The sequence below is a fragment of the Trachemys scripta genome, chromosome 2 (genome assembly GCF_013100865.1).
Source record: "Trachemys scripta elegans isolate TJP31775 chromosome 2, CAS_Tse_1.0, whole genome shotgun sequence".
Taxonomy (NCBI): Eukaryota; Metazoa; Chordata; order Testudines; family Emydidae; genus Trachemys; species Trachemys scripta.
Window position 1 is genome coordinate 21,793,336 of NC_048299.1, and position 15,295 is coordinate 21,808,630.

General features: G+C 45.5%; 1 protein-coding gene across 11 annotated transcripts in view; it reads right to left on the reverse strand.

Annotated features, from left to right (window-relative positions):
• Positions 1-15,295, reverse strand: part of DIP2C (disco interacting protein 2 homolog C) — a 460,741-nt gene that overhangs the window by 164,676 nt on the left and 280,770 nt on the right. For all 11 annotated transcript variants that reach the window (XM_034760039.1, XM_034760043.1, XM_034760042.1 and 8 more), the window contains one exon: positions 9,278-9,388. In XM_034760039.1, coding sequence (XP_034615930.1) covers positions 9,278-9,388 — 111 coding nt within the window. The remainder of the gene's footprint in view (positions 1-9,277; positions 9,389-15,295) is intronic.

Below are 15,295 nucleotides of genomic sequence, written 5' to 3' on the forward strand. Positions count from 1 at the left end.
CCATTACAAACGTTGACTCTATCTCCCCTTGTAAGTACTCTCACACTTCTTATCACACTGTCTGTACTCGGCTAGCTTGATTATCACTTCAAAAGTTTTTTTTCTCTTAATTAATTGGCCTCTCAGAGTTGGTAAGACAACTCTCACCTGTTTATGCTCTCTGTATGTGTGTATATATATCTCCTCATTATATGTTCCATTCTATATGCATCCGAAGAAGTGGGCTGTAGTCCACGAAAGCTTATGCTCTAATAAATTTGTTAGTCTCTAAGGTGCCACAAGTACTCCTGTTCTTCTTTTTTATAAATAAGTAAATCTTGCAAAGCCTATCCAGCACTGACATTTTCTCCTCATCTGTGACGATCTCTACAGAGGATATCTTTCAGTGGTTGACCTTCTTTCAGATGCTTCATAACTCACATAGAGATTATTTGTTTTAAAGTGGAATGACTTAACACCTGATACGAAGAACTTTTCTGTTTTTTCCTTACTGAACACCGTTTAGAGTAGGAAAGGTAGCTGATGAATCTGAGCTAGCCTAGACCTGTACTTAGGAGACTTTCATCTTGGCAATATCTCCAAAAATTACCAATTGTAAGTTTTCTTCTTTAAAAAGTGCAAGCAAACAAACACCACACACAATCCTCCATTTTCCTCTTTAAGTTTTACTGCTAATTCTGCTCAACTCCAAATCAATGACTACTGTAAGCAAAAAACAGACCCTGAAGCAAAAGTGTCTCAGCTAGCCAGCCAACCCCCAATTTAAATGTATTCCAGGTGTGGTACCTTCCTTATAAGAATGTGTAGGGAACTGGATTTGCTCAAAGGATGCTGAGCATCCTGATATCCCCATTTCAGGAAGGAAAAAAAAAAGTGAATTGCTGAAATGGATCAGCTAACAAACCATTGTATCATTCACCTGAGTCATCACTTATTAAGGAGCTGTCCTACCTTTGCCAAATGAGTTGGTCTGTCCAGCTTCCAGTGGGCATGTGTCAGTCACAAAAACCACCCAGTCCACAGTGGTCACTAACTGAATTACTTCTTGAGTCTCAAAAAGAGGCTAGTTACTTAATGAGCCTGGAAACTGAGCTGTTCTCTCAAGTAGTAGTATCTTTAGGTAATGGGAATTCAGCAGGGAGACGCTTACACTGGTATTGCCCATGCTATTTCTGGTCTGTGGAAAACACAGGGCTTGTCTCCACTTACCAGGGGATTGACACACAGCGATCGATCCACCGGGGGGGGTCAATTTAGGGGTCTAGTGAAGACGCGCTAAATCAACCGCTGATCACGCTCTTGTCGACTCCAGTACTCCACCGGAACAAGAAACATAAGGTAAGTCGACAGGAGAGTTTCTCCCATCGACCCAGCACGGTGTAGACACCACAATAAGTCGACCTAAGGTTCACATAGCTGGAGTTGCATAACGTAGGTCGACTTAGTCCCGTAGTGTAGACCTGCCCAAAGTCTTCAGGGCTAACAAACCAATATCTTGTGTGGGCAGTAAAATGCAGAATATTCACAATTAATGCTGAGCTTCAGTACCTCTTAAAGGTCCAATGGGGTACAAAGTGGTAATTAAGGATCCATGCAAGACCCCATGTCCCATTCATGGCAGGAACTACAGAATTATGCAGCAGTGCCCTGCTCCTCCTCCTCTCTCTCACTCACTGCCCCCTGGCCCCGCCAGATCAGCACAGTATTCTCAGCGGTGTTTACTTTATACTGTCCCTAAACTTTACATTTTGGTTGTTTTAAAGATTTTTGTACTGACATTGAGTAGCTGCATTGAGTAAACTGCAAGGGGAAAACAGAGGTTTTATCAGCTGGGGGGAATGGCTTGTAGGAAGACATGAGCAGCAGTTCTGTTTTTTGGCTTCAAATTTTGGTACTGGCATATTTGTCCAGGCCATATGTGGCCTCTCTCTGGGAAATGCAGAGATGTCAGGCACTTGACTCTCAATGCCTTAATTTCTACATTTGATTAATACACATTAGTTCATTTACGTAAATGACAATCCTCTTCCTCTCCTCAAAACAAATGCAGACAACTTCCTAGAATGTCTTAATTTTGTAGATTTGGCCATTGTGAGTGGTGGAAACATGTTATTTACTATCCCCCCTTAATGAGGACAAATATCAAACAAACGTTTGATAAACTATTTCACAAAAAGATCATTGTGCTGATATGATTTCCAGTCCAATAGCTTTGTTTTCTCTCTGCCATTCAGCAGGGCAGTGACAGTAAATCTAATCCAGTGGGTCTCAAACTTTTGTACTGGTGCCCCCTTTCACTAGCAAGCCTCTGAGTGAGACACCCCTCCCCCCATATAAATTAAAAACATATTTTTATATATTTAACACCATTATAAATGCTGGAGGCAAGCGGGGTTTGGGGTGGAGGCTGACAGCTCGCGACACCCCCCGTGTAATAACCTTGTGACCCCCTGAGGGGTCCTGACCCCCAGTTTGAGAACCACTGATCTAATCTAAGTATTCTTCAGTGTGAACAGCATTAGAATCTAACACACAAGGATTTCACTAGGATGGAGGCAAATCCAACCTGAGCTGCCTGGAGAAGCTACCTTGCAGTCTGCGCAAGCAGCTTGTATCTCCTTAGAGCAGTGGTGGGCAACCTCTGGCCCACTGCCTTAGAGCGCCTTTCTCATGGTACAGATCCCACTGGAGCTGAGCACTCCTCCAGCAACAGTGCAGGGGAGTTGTGCTCGAGACCACGCCTCTGTTTAAAAATAATTTTTAAAAAATCAAGTCCAATTAAAAAAAACCTGTTTGTTTTAAAAATCATTATTTTTATTTATTCTGGTTCATAACCAGCCTGTGGGCTCCAGAGTTCTGACTAGAGCAACTCTCTAGAGTGCACTACTCACTCTCACCACTCTAGAAGTAGCTCTATGGCCCTGGGTAGAGGCTGGTCAAAAAAACTAAAACTTTCCTGGAAGATTTTCAGTTTAAATTTTTCAAGGAACATTTTAGTTAAAAAAAATTAAGCTGAAAATCAAATATGCAGTGAAAATTCTGGACGTTTCTACCCTTTAGCCATGGGTGGGTTGTGGAACAACACTTTTAGTGGGGCCTCTCTGATTAGAGTCCTAGAAAACTGTAACCATACAGACCACACCTAGGATGAACTCTAACTTAGTGAGGAGCCCTAGAATACCTTGGTTACTACTCCACAGCTCTGCAATTTGGGTCAGAAGCGGTGCAACCAGTAGAAAAAAACAGGAGTCTCATGTCGACATGGGAGACTTTGCAGGTCTGCCCTGGTGAGGGGACGTAGCCTCTTTTTCTCTCCCTCTTTAGGGCAGCAATTAAGGGTGTTGGGCAATTTGAATTCCCTGCTCCCCACCTAGCAGCCCTTGACAGAAGCTAGCTGCCCCCTCAACCCTGCCAGCAACAGCTAAACATAGTTGCTTAATTTTTGAGATCATTAACACTGACTTTAAACCGTCAGTCTTCAATGCAATCATCCAACTGAGGTGAATGGGAGCAACTCCCACTTCTCTGAGCTAATGTTGTCTGCAGAGATCACAGCATGCACACATCAGTTTTTTTCAGGTTCTTTGCAGCCACACAGGCCAGAAGACTTAGTTTATTTTTAGAGGACAGCTTAGATCTTGTGCACAAATGTGGGCAATTTTAAAACTAATCCATGATAATGTAGCAATGTATGTGGCTGTGTAATCTCATACATGACACCCTGTTCACAGCTGAAGTTGGCACTTAATTGTTTTGCAGACTATGACAGAGTGCAGAGACTCTACCCAGATCTTGGCAAATGAGGAGTTAATAGCAACTCAGGCTAACACATCCTCCATGGAGGGGCCATAAAAGCAGCTTCCTAGAAAAGAGACTCCCTCCAAGAATTTGTATTTGTATTTTAAAAATGGATAATGTAGCATGATACTGCATTAATTTAGTCACCTGCTTAAATATTTCTTTAAGCTCTTCTCTTAACGCTGGACTTCGTATCTGGGTGAGAAACCCTGAGCTGCGGGGGGGGGAGGGCGGGGAATATTGGGTACATTTTGATTTATTAGTTTTTTCTATGGCCATGTAAAAGTCCTCTGATAAAGGAGATCCGACAAGCTGACCTATGCATATTTTGTTCTGGATTGCCACAATATCTTCTGTTGTTATTCTCTGTTATAGCCAGTCTATGGCAGTAGATCACAGGCCTTCCCTACACAAGACACATGTACCTATGGACTTGGATGGGCATATCCATGAGGCAGCTAACCCCTCCCACTGCGTGTGCTGCCACACTACATTCTATTTTAGCACACTAGCTCTCAAGATGGCAATCATACCCCTAGCTTGAAGTGTAGATGTACCCTTAAAAACGATGAGAAACCATTTGAAACCTGCTTCAACTTCAGTGTATATAAGTCAGAGTCTGCCGCCACCATTTTAAGAGTCATGACAGTTAGACTTGCTCTGAGAAGTTTTAGATGTGTAGGTCCAATCGAAATGGTACTTTAAATGACGATGGTGACCTGCGACCCATTTACCATGGAGTTTGCAATGTTGTTAACACTGGTAGAACTTAACTAATGTTCACTGCAGAGAGAAACTTAAAAAAAACAACCAAAATCTTCCCTAGTGTATACAGGGTCACAGAGGCATTCTTTGAAGAGCCAGCATCCCAATGTGAATCCCAGCCTTTTACTGGCTTAACACATTTGTTTCCAACTCCCCGAGACTTCATGATCAGAACAGAAAAATCATTCAGTTCTGATTACCTTCTTGCTTTTTACCTTCTTGATTTCTAGCTATTGTAGTGGATACTATTTTGAAATGATACAGCAATACTACGGATTGGTACCTTCTGAAATCAGCTTAGAAACCCAATTTTCAAATGGTTTAAAGAAATTATCAGCTGACAGTGAAATAGCAGCTGCTAAAATTATGTGAGGGAAAACTGTTGCAAAGGTCCATATGTGGCAGAACTTTCTGAACACTTTTCCTGGTTCAGTAAATAACAAGAGAATGTTTACTCTTGGGAGGAATAAATCAAAGTTATCTATGAATTAATTATTGTCCATGAACATTAGCTACACTTCCTAAAGGGCTAGCTGGGGTAATTTGTATTTTAAAAATGGATAATGTAGCATGATCCTGCATTAATATAGTCACCTGCTTAAATATTTCTTTAGACATATGAAGAATCTTTAGAGCTATAAAATCAGAATGCTGAAGTTCTGGGCTGTTCAGTTTAAGAGTTTCAGGATGGCCCAATGGAGGCAAACAAGCGAATGAGGAAAATTTGAATCTGTGTTAGATTCTGAAACTCCTGAAAGCAAAGAATGGGAGTGGACCTCTCTCTACTTTAAAGTGTAGCCTGAAATGTGGCTAGTCTAATAGCAAACTATCTTTGCAACCCAAAATTTACTGGCAATCTTTAGAAAAATGACGAGCAATCATGAGCTTGCCCCTGTGTGCCAGTGAGGAACCAATTTTTATCCAGAACCTGAGAATCTTTCGAAAAGGTTTTCATAATTATGGCCATGCAAAAATCCTTTTATAAGAATTTATACAAGATAAAAGAAATATGATTGAAGTGAGAAAATAGGTAGGGAATTAAAAAGTCAAGGTACAGTGTTTATTATGGTAATACAACATAGTAAGGTTGGCAATAGAAGAGAGAGAGGATGTTGAGTCTGCAAAGAGCTAATTTAACAATATGGTTGACACATAAATGTACATGGAAGGCAAAGACAAGGAAGGATGTTGGATGATTCTCAGGATGTTAGGCCTCCAATTTGAAAAATCTTGCAGAGCAGAGGCAGAGCAGAACTTTGATCATAAGCTGGGGTAGAGAATTTGTATTCAGATGCTAATTGGAATAACTTCTGCAAAAACTGAGGAAGGGAAATGTTTTCCTGGAAGTCAATTACTTATTGGATAAAGACTGCACTGTTATTTTGTTCACGGCCTGGTCCAGGAAGATGTGCCAGATATGATAACCAGCAATGGAACCAATGGGTACCAACTAGATTTAAAAATCACAATACTTTCAGAGCTGAGATGCTGATGTATTAAGCACCTCAATAAATCAAACAAAAGCTTTTAACTTAAGAAAATCTGAAGTCAAGGAAATGTGAATCACACGTGGGAGTTTTGCTTATAATTTTGTTATCTATAGTAAAAAGACTGATGAAAGGGGGACTATTATGTATTAAACCATTGGAGACTGAAATGTGCTTTTAACCCAATCGATTCCAAAGCGGAAGAAGAGCAACTGATTCTACGGTAGGGACATCAAATAGTACCAATGCAAAATTCTTCAAAAACTAAACTGAAGACTGAACTTAAATTGCAGATAGCTTCTTATTTTTGCTTTGAGGTACTTGAGGAGCCCTCTGTCCACAAGTGGATTTGCTGGAGAGCTTTGTGGCCTTTTTTGCTGAAGAGTCACACACTAGAGCACTCATTACCAAAATTTTAAGCCCTGCCATAAACTTACATATTATTGTCAAGCTTTCAGGTACTGACTGTGAAGATCTTTCTCAAATCAGTGAGGGGAAATCAAAACCACTGTAGCATGATCCTGACTTTACTGAACCAGACTATTTCATTAACAGAGAACAAAGTTTTGGCTGTGCAGTCCACATCCATTCCTCCAACCAATGTCAATGTCACAAATGCAGAAGCCTTATGATAGGGGAAATGATCAGAACTCACTTCCAGATAACAAGATGAGCTAAAATACAGAAAGAGAAAACTGGCCTCCTATAGAATGCACAGGAAAGTGAACAACAAAAGTATTTGTATTATCTTTGCCCTTATGCATTTATGCAGGAGAGAATGGAGTCGTATTTTTTCCTACACAATTTTCTGTGAAGAGACTGCACACTGAACTAGACCAGTGCTTTTCAGCCTAAGGACCGAACATATTTCAAAGGATTAAGAAGTCACAATCAATATTTTGGGGCAGGTTTTCTCTCCTGTTCTGCTCTTTTGACCCCAGTGAGGTGATGCACTGGAGCTGGAAAACACCTACAAGACCCCTAGTGCTGGGGAATGCCCCAGTCTGAGAGGGGTTGGCTGGCTCCTATATATCCTTCCCTACCACCCCTGGCTCTGGGGGATGACCTGAAGACATGTAGGGCAAGTGGCTGGAGTGCCCTGATTTCTGGCTGCCCCCAGCTGGTTTATGATGCTTTGGGGGATGAGAGCCAGCTGACACAAATTAAAACAGCTCCCAGTCTGCTCTAGCCTGGATTGGAGCTGGAGTAGAATATCAAAGAGCCATAGCTGGCTGTTGGTTCTCATCTTCACCTCCTTTTCCCCTTTCCTGGGCTGCCCTCAGTAGCTGTGTGGGAAGAAGAGGGGAGCCATCCTTTGTAAGGCACTCCCTCAAGCTCAGGATGAGCCAGTTAAGCTCCTATCCCCTTCTTCCTGGGGTTCCCAGAGCCTGTCAGGGAAGCAGATGAGTAGCCAGTTACTCTCTGGGGGCATCCTTCCTTCTATCCCTGTGACAGAGCAGGCAGACCAGCTTAAGAACAAAAGGGCCACCAGCTTCTCATAGCACTCCTGGCTACCATCAGAGCTGGTCCTAGTGCTGCAGGGAAGGCAGGAGGAGATTGGGCCTCTCCACAGCGATGAGGCGGATTCAAACACTTCCGTTTACACATTGCCAGGGGCAGCTCAATGCAATGTCAAGAACAAATTTTCTTAACACTATTATTCTTGAGAGTCACAGCGTAGAATGCTGAGCACCACAAGGGACCAATGCCCGGACACCCCTGATTTAACAATATTGTTATGAATTAAAAACACAATCTGGAGAGAAATCAGCCAATTCTTAGCTGAATGTTGTCGAAAGTCCTTGCAGGTCAAATGCCAAAGAAGTAGCATGTGGCAAACTTAACCATTATTTAAATGAAAGTTGGCAGAAACCACTGCATCTGACCTGAGGTTTATTTAACTTAACTGTATCAAAATAGTCTGGATGCAAATTAACTCTCTTTGTGTAATATTTATTGTTTCAATTTCCTTGAAATTGGCAGGCACTTTGCCTAATGCAATGAAATAGGGATACGCTGCAAACATTTTAATAAGGCGCTCCCTACAAGTTTCCAACTCAGTCAGCTGTGTGGGACTGACTGTTAAAATGTACCCCTCTTCTCGAACACTATCCAACAATTCCATACTCTGCTCTTCCCCACCCTCCAAAACCATTAAGTCCTGGCCCAGATCTATGACCTTACACAGAAGGACAGATTAGATAATCACAGTTGTTCCTTCTGACATTGGAACGTATGACCCACAATACTTCGTCAGAGCATCTCATGGAGGCTCCCCTGTCTGGCAGCAAGAGTGTTAGTGGCAGGCAGGCTGTCCTGGGACTTCTGGCAGTCATCAGTGGTTTGGAGGTGTGGACTTCTCCTATGTGATGGTAGTGAAAAGGGGACAATTCTCCCTCCAACTCCCAGCTCCTCAAACTCCAGGCTGAGTAGGCTGGCAGAAGTTGACAGCAGAACTCTCGGTGTTGCAACAAATAGACCCTGATGTCTGGCTGCAGCAGCCGGTGAAGGGAGGGATCATAGAATATCAGGGTTTGAAGGGACCTCAGAAGGTCATCTAGTCCAACCCCCTGCTCAAAGCAGGACTAATGCCCAGTCAGATTTTTGCCCCAGATCCCTAAATGGCCCCCTCAAGGATTAAACTCACAACCCCGGGTTTAGCAGGCCAATGCTCAAGCCACTGAGCTATCCCTCCCCCCACCAGGTTAATCTCCCAGGCTCTCCTTGAGGCACTGGTGGGAGAACCAGGAGGAGAGTTTCCTTTGTACTGCTGCAATAGTGACTAGAGCAAAGCTAATCCTTGGCCAGTTGCCGTGTACTATACACAGTTTACATCTTCGAGGAGATACAGGACTTCATTCTCCTCTCACTTACAGACCAGTAACCCCTTTGCCTTGTGATTTACACCAATGTGAGTGAAGAGAATTGGCCCTCAAATTTAGCAACTAGAATGAAACTTTTTGGTAAGCTTCACAATCTATTTATCATGTTAGAATCTGTTCCTTATCAATGTTTTCCAAGTAGGGTGCATTAACATGCCCAGCTCCTTTATTTCTCATTAAGTGTTTGTTTGCAAATTAGAATCAGTATGGTAGAATTTCCCTTCATGCCCACGATGAATATTTCCCCGTTGTGGCAGCTGGAAGAAGAGTTCAACTAGAGTCCCACTGCAAACAATTGAACTGGAAGGACACTTTCCACCTCTGCGATCTTCTATTTCTACTTACCTGACCTATAGCGCTCATCCCGTGACCCTGAGGACCTGCGACGGTGATATCGAGAGGAAGAGGAAGGGGTAACAGGAGTTCGACGTTCTTGTGGCAATGCCTGATCCACCCCTGCATTAATGAAAAACAAATAGTTCTGGTTGGATTACAGAAGATTGTTGTCAATGCAGGATTTGAGCACACAAAAAGCCAACTGAATGTTCAGCTGTTAAACCATTTGATTTCTATTGGTAAAAACACTACTAATACTTGGTCAGCTGTTCTGGCCTAGTTATGTCAATGCTGCGGACCAAGCAGTCAAAGGAGCATACGTTCTACAAACACCTAACATCAAGGCGGATGACTCCAAATTATGATAAGCTGTATAGTCAACAATATTTAGTTGGAAAAAAGACCACTTCCATAGTTTAGGACTATAGGAGTACCATGGGTAAACGATCAAAGTATTGTATTTTGCTTCACTCTAGTTAAGCCTACAGTGTTAGGCACCACCTTTCTAAAAAGACAAATAGAGTTAGGCTAGGTCTATACTACGGGGGGAAAGGAGGTCGACCTAAGATATGCAACTTCAGATACGTGAATAGCGTAGCTGAAGTTGCGTATTTTAGGTCGACTTACCTGGCTGTGAGGACGGCGGCGAGTCGACCGCTGCCGTGCCCGCCATCGACTCCGCTTCCGCTTCTTGCTGCGGTGGATTTCCGGAGTCGACGGCAGCCATAGTGGATCAATTTTATCGCGTCTTCACTAGACGCGATAAGTCGATCCCCAATAGATCGATTGCTACCCGCCGATCCGGCGGGTAGTGAAGACGTGCCCTTAGAGTAACAAATGATTCTAGGTTTGGGAAACAAACTAAATTGCTTAACCTTTCTCAGTATATTCTGTCTCGAGAAAAAAATGGAAAGGAGTGAAACTACACACAAATCAGGACCTCGCTTTGCGTGGCCACAGAAGTGAAAATTAGGGGTCTAGATACATGCTGTGTTGCAGGTTTATATTTTTTATTTGTAGTATTTTTTTTTAGCTCCCAGAAGTTTCACCGTTGAATGCTCCTTCCTTGGTAGACGAGGGGAAGCGGGCAAAAGTCTATTATTTTTGAGTGACAAGAATTTCCAAGAACTTGATAAACAAAAATCTAAATACCAACTCCACATTCTAGATGTGTTCCAATTAGCACTAGTTGGGTTTGAAAGGACTCTACCTCAAAGTGACATGTCAATTTTTTTTAAAAAAAAGTTGGAATTGTACCTTTTATTATTTCTTTGTGATGTAGAATGGACATGTCAAAATACTGCTGTTATATTTTAACTCTCAGAAATACCTGCAAAGTCAAGTGTTGTCTTCCCTGGTTTTGCTGGAGGCCCTGTTAGATGTCTCAGAGCATGCTTAGTATGACAGCTCATCTGAACTGAAAGGGTGAAGGTGCTGACTCTCTAACAAAGGCTTCTTTTATCCAGAATGTTATTAGCAATTGAATGAACTGGCTCAAACCCCTTCCTTTAGTTGCTCAGCTTTCATGCTACTCTCTTATGTCATTTCACTAGCTCTCTAGTTACTAGAGTCTTCCAGGGCAGGCAATCTGAATTCCTAACGTAAGGAAACAAGCAGAAGCAAACATTCCTGACCTTGTATAAATTGTGAAGACAGAAAGGGCCCGTGTTCCTGTTTTTCTTTCCTTAGCAGGTCACCAAATCAAGAGCAAAGTTTGCTTTTGGTCAAACTTTCTAAAAAGTTTCAGGGCTTGTCTTCACTACCCGCCTGGATCAGCGGGTAGAAATCGATCTCTCGGGGATCGAATTATCGCGTCTCGTTGGGACGCGACAGTCGATCCCCGAATCGACGTGCGTACTCCACCAGCCCAGGTAGGAGTAAGCACCGTCGACGGGGGAGCCGCGGTGGTCGATTTGCCGCCGGCCTCACAGCGGGGTAAGTCGGATCGGATACGATAAGTCGAATTCAGCTACGCTATTCGCGTAGCTGAATTTGCGTATCTTAAATCGATCCCCCTCCCCCCCCGCCAGTGTAGACCTAGCCTCTGTTAATAATGCTGTTTAAATTTGTGTTTCAATATATGCTCTAAGTGTTTTCTTCAACTATCCATTTTGGCTTTCTAATGCTGTGGTAATAAAATATTTTTTGGAAAAACTTATATTTTACTGAAAAAACATTACTGAGTTGGTTTACATGCAACAGCAGTACCTGTATTGTAAAGTTTTCCATCAGTGGACCTGCTCCCCAATATGCCCTAGCAGATTAGTGGTATTGGGGAAAGAAATAAATTGGGTCCATCTATAAAAATGTAAATGGATGATTATAATAAAGAAAGGGATTATGTTTAGTTAACAAGAAAAGAACAAGTAATGGGCTTTAGATGGAGCAGGAAAAATGTAATTCAATACTAGAAAACCTTCAACTATAAACAGGCACAGAATGGAACAAGCTGCTAGGGGAGGCGGTCGATCCTCTAAAGCAATATTTAAGACTAGATTACATATATACTCGTTTATAAGCCGACCCCGCCCCCCAAGATGGATAAGTAAAAATGGAAAAATTTTATAACCCGTTCATAAGATGACCCTATAATTCAGGGGTCGGCAAACTTTGGCTCTCGGCCATCAGGATAAGCCGCTGGCGGGCCAAGATAGTTTGTTTACTTCTAGCGTCCGAAGGCACAGAGGTAAACCTAAGTAAACAAAGTGTCCCGGCATGCCAGCTGCTTACCCTGACGGGCCAGGACAGCAACTGGTGGGGAAATTTTTTGAGGGGGAGAAGCTGGGAGTCAGGGGATTAACCCCTGTGACCATCCCCCACATGACCCCACCCCTAGCCCGGGACCCCCACACTCTCCCCATCCCATCCCTTCCCTTCCCACCTTATCTGCAGAGGGCCATAGGAGGATGTCTCTGACCTGGTTGGAGCTGCTCTGGCAGGCTGGGCAATGCAGCCGCAGCCTACTCCAGCGGGCCAGACCGGGCGGTGCGGCTGCAGCATGTTCCAATCGGCTGGGCTGGGCGGCATGGCCGCAGCGTGCTCCGGCGGGGTGGGCTGGGTGTCATGGCCACAGCCTGCTCTGTGGGGTGGGGCCTAACGGCACGGCTGCAGCCTGCCAGCCCTGGAGCTACAGCTGCTTCGGAGGCTAGGGGGGAGAGCAGCGTGGCCAGAAGCAGAGACACTCTGGCCCTGCCTCTTCCCTTCTGTCTCTGCTGGCTGTGCTGCCTCTCTTTGCTGGGGGGTGTGTCCCACCTCTCCCTCTCTATACCCCTTCATAAGCTGACCCCCTTCTCTGGTGCTTCCCTTTTTTACTAAAATAATTCGGCTTATGAACGAGTATATACGGTATTCCATTATCATGAACTTCTTAGGAATAATTAAATCCTACCCTCACACAGGGGGCCTGGATTAGATGTTCCACTAGAGATCCTTTTGCATATAAATGATTCTATGAGCTTTGTAGTTAAACTCTAAAATCTCCTAGGTGCACAGGAGTGTAATGGGATATGCATCTATTCTTTTAAAATTGCCTAAACAAAGCACTCTTTAAATAACTTGTCCTGAATCTCATGGCATTTCAGAAATGTTGATCAGTTTTTCTCCTCCCCACTTGATTAAAGGATCTTTTCATACTTGATTAAAGGATCTTTTTCAGGAAGGAAAAATATGTACACCTGAGAGCTACACCACCAATCATACTAAGGCCCACTCCTCCCCTTCTTTTCTGGGCACATGATGACTGCCTGCTGCTTCTGCAGTTTCAGCTTTCCTGCTGTATGTGGTGAGCAGGGCCCTGAGAGCACTCAGTGACTGATGTCACTATGGCAGGAAGTGCAACTGGCATGGAAAAGTATTGTTCAAGTTGCTTTGGGTTTGTCTACACAAACATTTAGTTCACAACCATACGGTGTGTGAATCTAACCTGCACTAGGCTGCTATGGACTAATTGTCCATCTGGACCCTGCTGACATGCAGTAACAGCTCCATTAAAATGCTTTGATCCAGTTGCAAAGAGGACTAGATCGAAGTGAAAAAAACTGCAAACGAGTTGATCCTCCACCAGTCCGTTACAATAATCTATAAAGTGTGCTTGATTGATTACTCCTCATTTTCCCCTAAACATTGTAACCAGAGGGCAAATTAATATCAAAACACTCAACAGGACACATTAGTTAGTATATAACAGGGGTCGGCAACCTTTCAGAAGCGGTGTGCCGAGTCTTCATTTATTCACTTTAATTTAAGGTTTCGCGTGCCGGTAATACATTTTAACTTTTTTTAGAAGGTCTCTCTATATAAGTCTATATATAATATAACTAAACTATTGTTGTATGTAAAGTAAACAAGGTTTTCAAAATGTTTAAGAAGCTTCATTTAAAATTAAATTAAAATGCTGATCTTAAGCCGCCGGCCTGCTGAGCCCACTGCGGGCCTGGGGTTCCGTTCACCTAGGCCGGCAGTGGGCTGAGCAGGGCCTGCGGCCGGAACCCTGGCTGGCAAGGGGCCGGCAGCCAGAACTCCAGGTTGGCTGCGGGCTGAGTGGGGCCGGCGGCTGGGACCCCAGCTGGCAAGGGGCTGGCAGCCAGAACACCGGGCCGGCAGCCAGAACCCCAGACCAGCAGCGGGCTGAGCGGGGCCGGGGGCCGGGACCCCAGACCAGCGGCGGGCTAAGCGGGGCCAGCACCCCAGACCATCAGTGGGCTGAGTGGCTCAGCCTGCTGCCGGTCTGGGGTTCCGTCCGCTGGCTCCTGCCAGCCAGGGTCCTGGCTGCTGGCCCTGCTCAGCCCGCTGCCGGTCTGGGGTTCTGGCTGCTGGCCTCTTGCCAGCTGGGGTCCCAGCTGCCGGCCCCGCTCAGCCCGCTGCCAACTAGTGCTCAGGGTGGGGGTGCAAGAGTCAGGGCATGGAGTGTGGGGGGCTGGGTATATGTGGAGAGTGCAGGAATCAGGGAAGGGGGTGTGGGGAGTGCAGGAGTCAGAGCAGAGGTGTGGGGGGGCTGGGTATGTGTGGAGGGTGCAGGAGTCAGGGCAGAGGGCTGGGGGCGAGTGAGGGGGTGCAGGAATCAGGGCATGTGGTGTAGGGGGCTGGGTATGTGTGGAGGGTGCAGGAATCAGGGATGGGGTCGTGGGGGGGATGCAGGGGGCTAGAGGTGCAAGGGGGTGCAGGGGTCAGGGCAGAGGGCTGGGGGGGTGGGGTGGGATCAGGGGGTGCTCCCAGCCCCCTGCCCTGAGCGGCTCATGGCAGGGGGCTGGAGGGATACGCCCTGCTCCTACTCCCCTTCCCAAGGCCCTGCTCTTGCCTCCCTTCCCCGCCTCCTTTTCAGTCTGAGCAGTGAGGGCGCTGGGGCTGCTCTTCTCCCCTCCCTCGCAAGGGAGGGAGAGGAGGCGGGTGCCACGCAGCACGCTGGGGGAAGAGGCAGGAGAGGGGGAAGCTTGGCTGCCGGCGGAGCCTGCCCTACAGCAGCAGCCGGCAGGAGCAAGCTTGCTCCTGCCCCCTGCCCCCGCCACAGAGAGCGGTAGGAGGGGGCGGAGAAGAGCGGGCTGGGTCAGGCAGGATTTTTAATAGCACGCTGCTGCCTGCTGGGGTCTGGCTCAGCCCGCTGCCAAGGTTCAGCAGTAGGCTGAGCGGGACCCCGGCAGGCAGCAGCTTGCCATTAAAAATCGACTTGCGTGCCGTCTTTGGCACACATGCCATAGGTTTCCGACCCCTGGTATATAAAATAGCCTCACTCTATATAGTGTAACACAGAGTACAGGATATAAAGCATCTACACACTGACACTTCTGTATGAGAAACAGAAGCTAAACCTGTACACAATATTAAATAGGGTTACCATATTTCAGCAAGAAAAAAAGAGGATGGGAGGAGCCCCGCCCTAGCCCCGCCCCTGCCCCTCCCACTTCCCGCCCCCCCAGAACCCCCAACCCTCCCCCCGTTCCTTGTCCCCTGACTGCCCCCTCCTGGGACCCCTGCCCCTAACTGCCCCCCAGGACTCCACTCCCTATCTAAGCCTCCCTGCCTCTTGTCCCC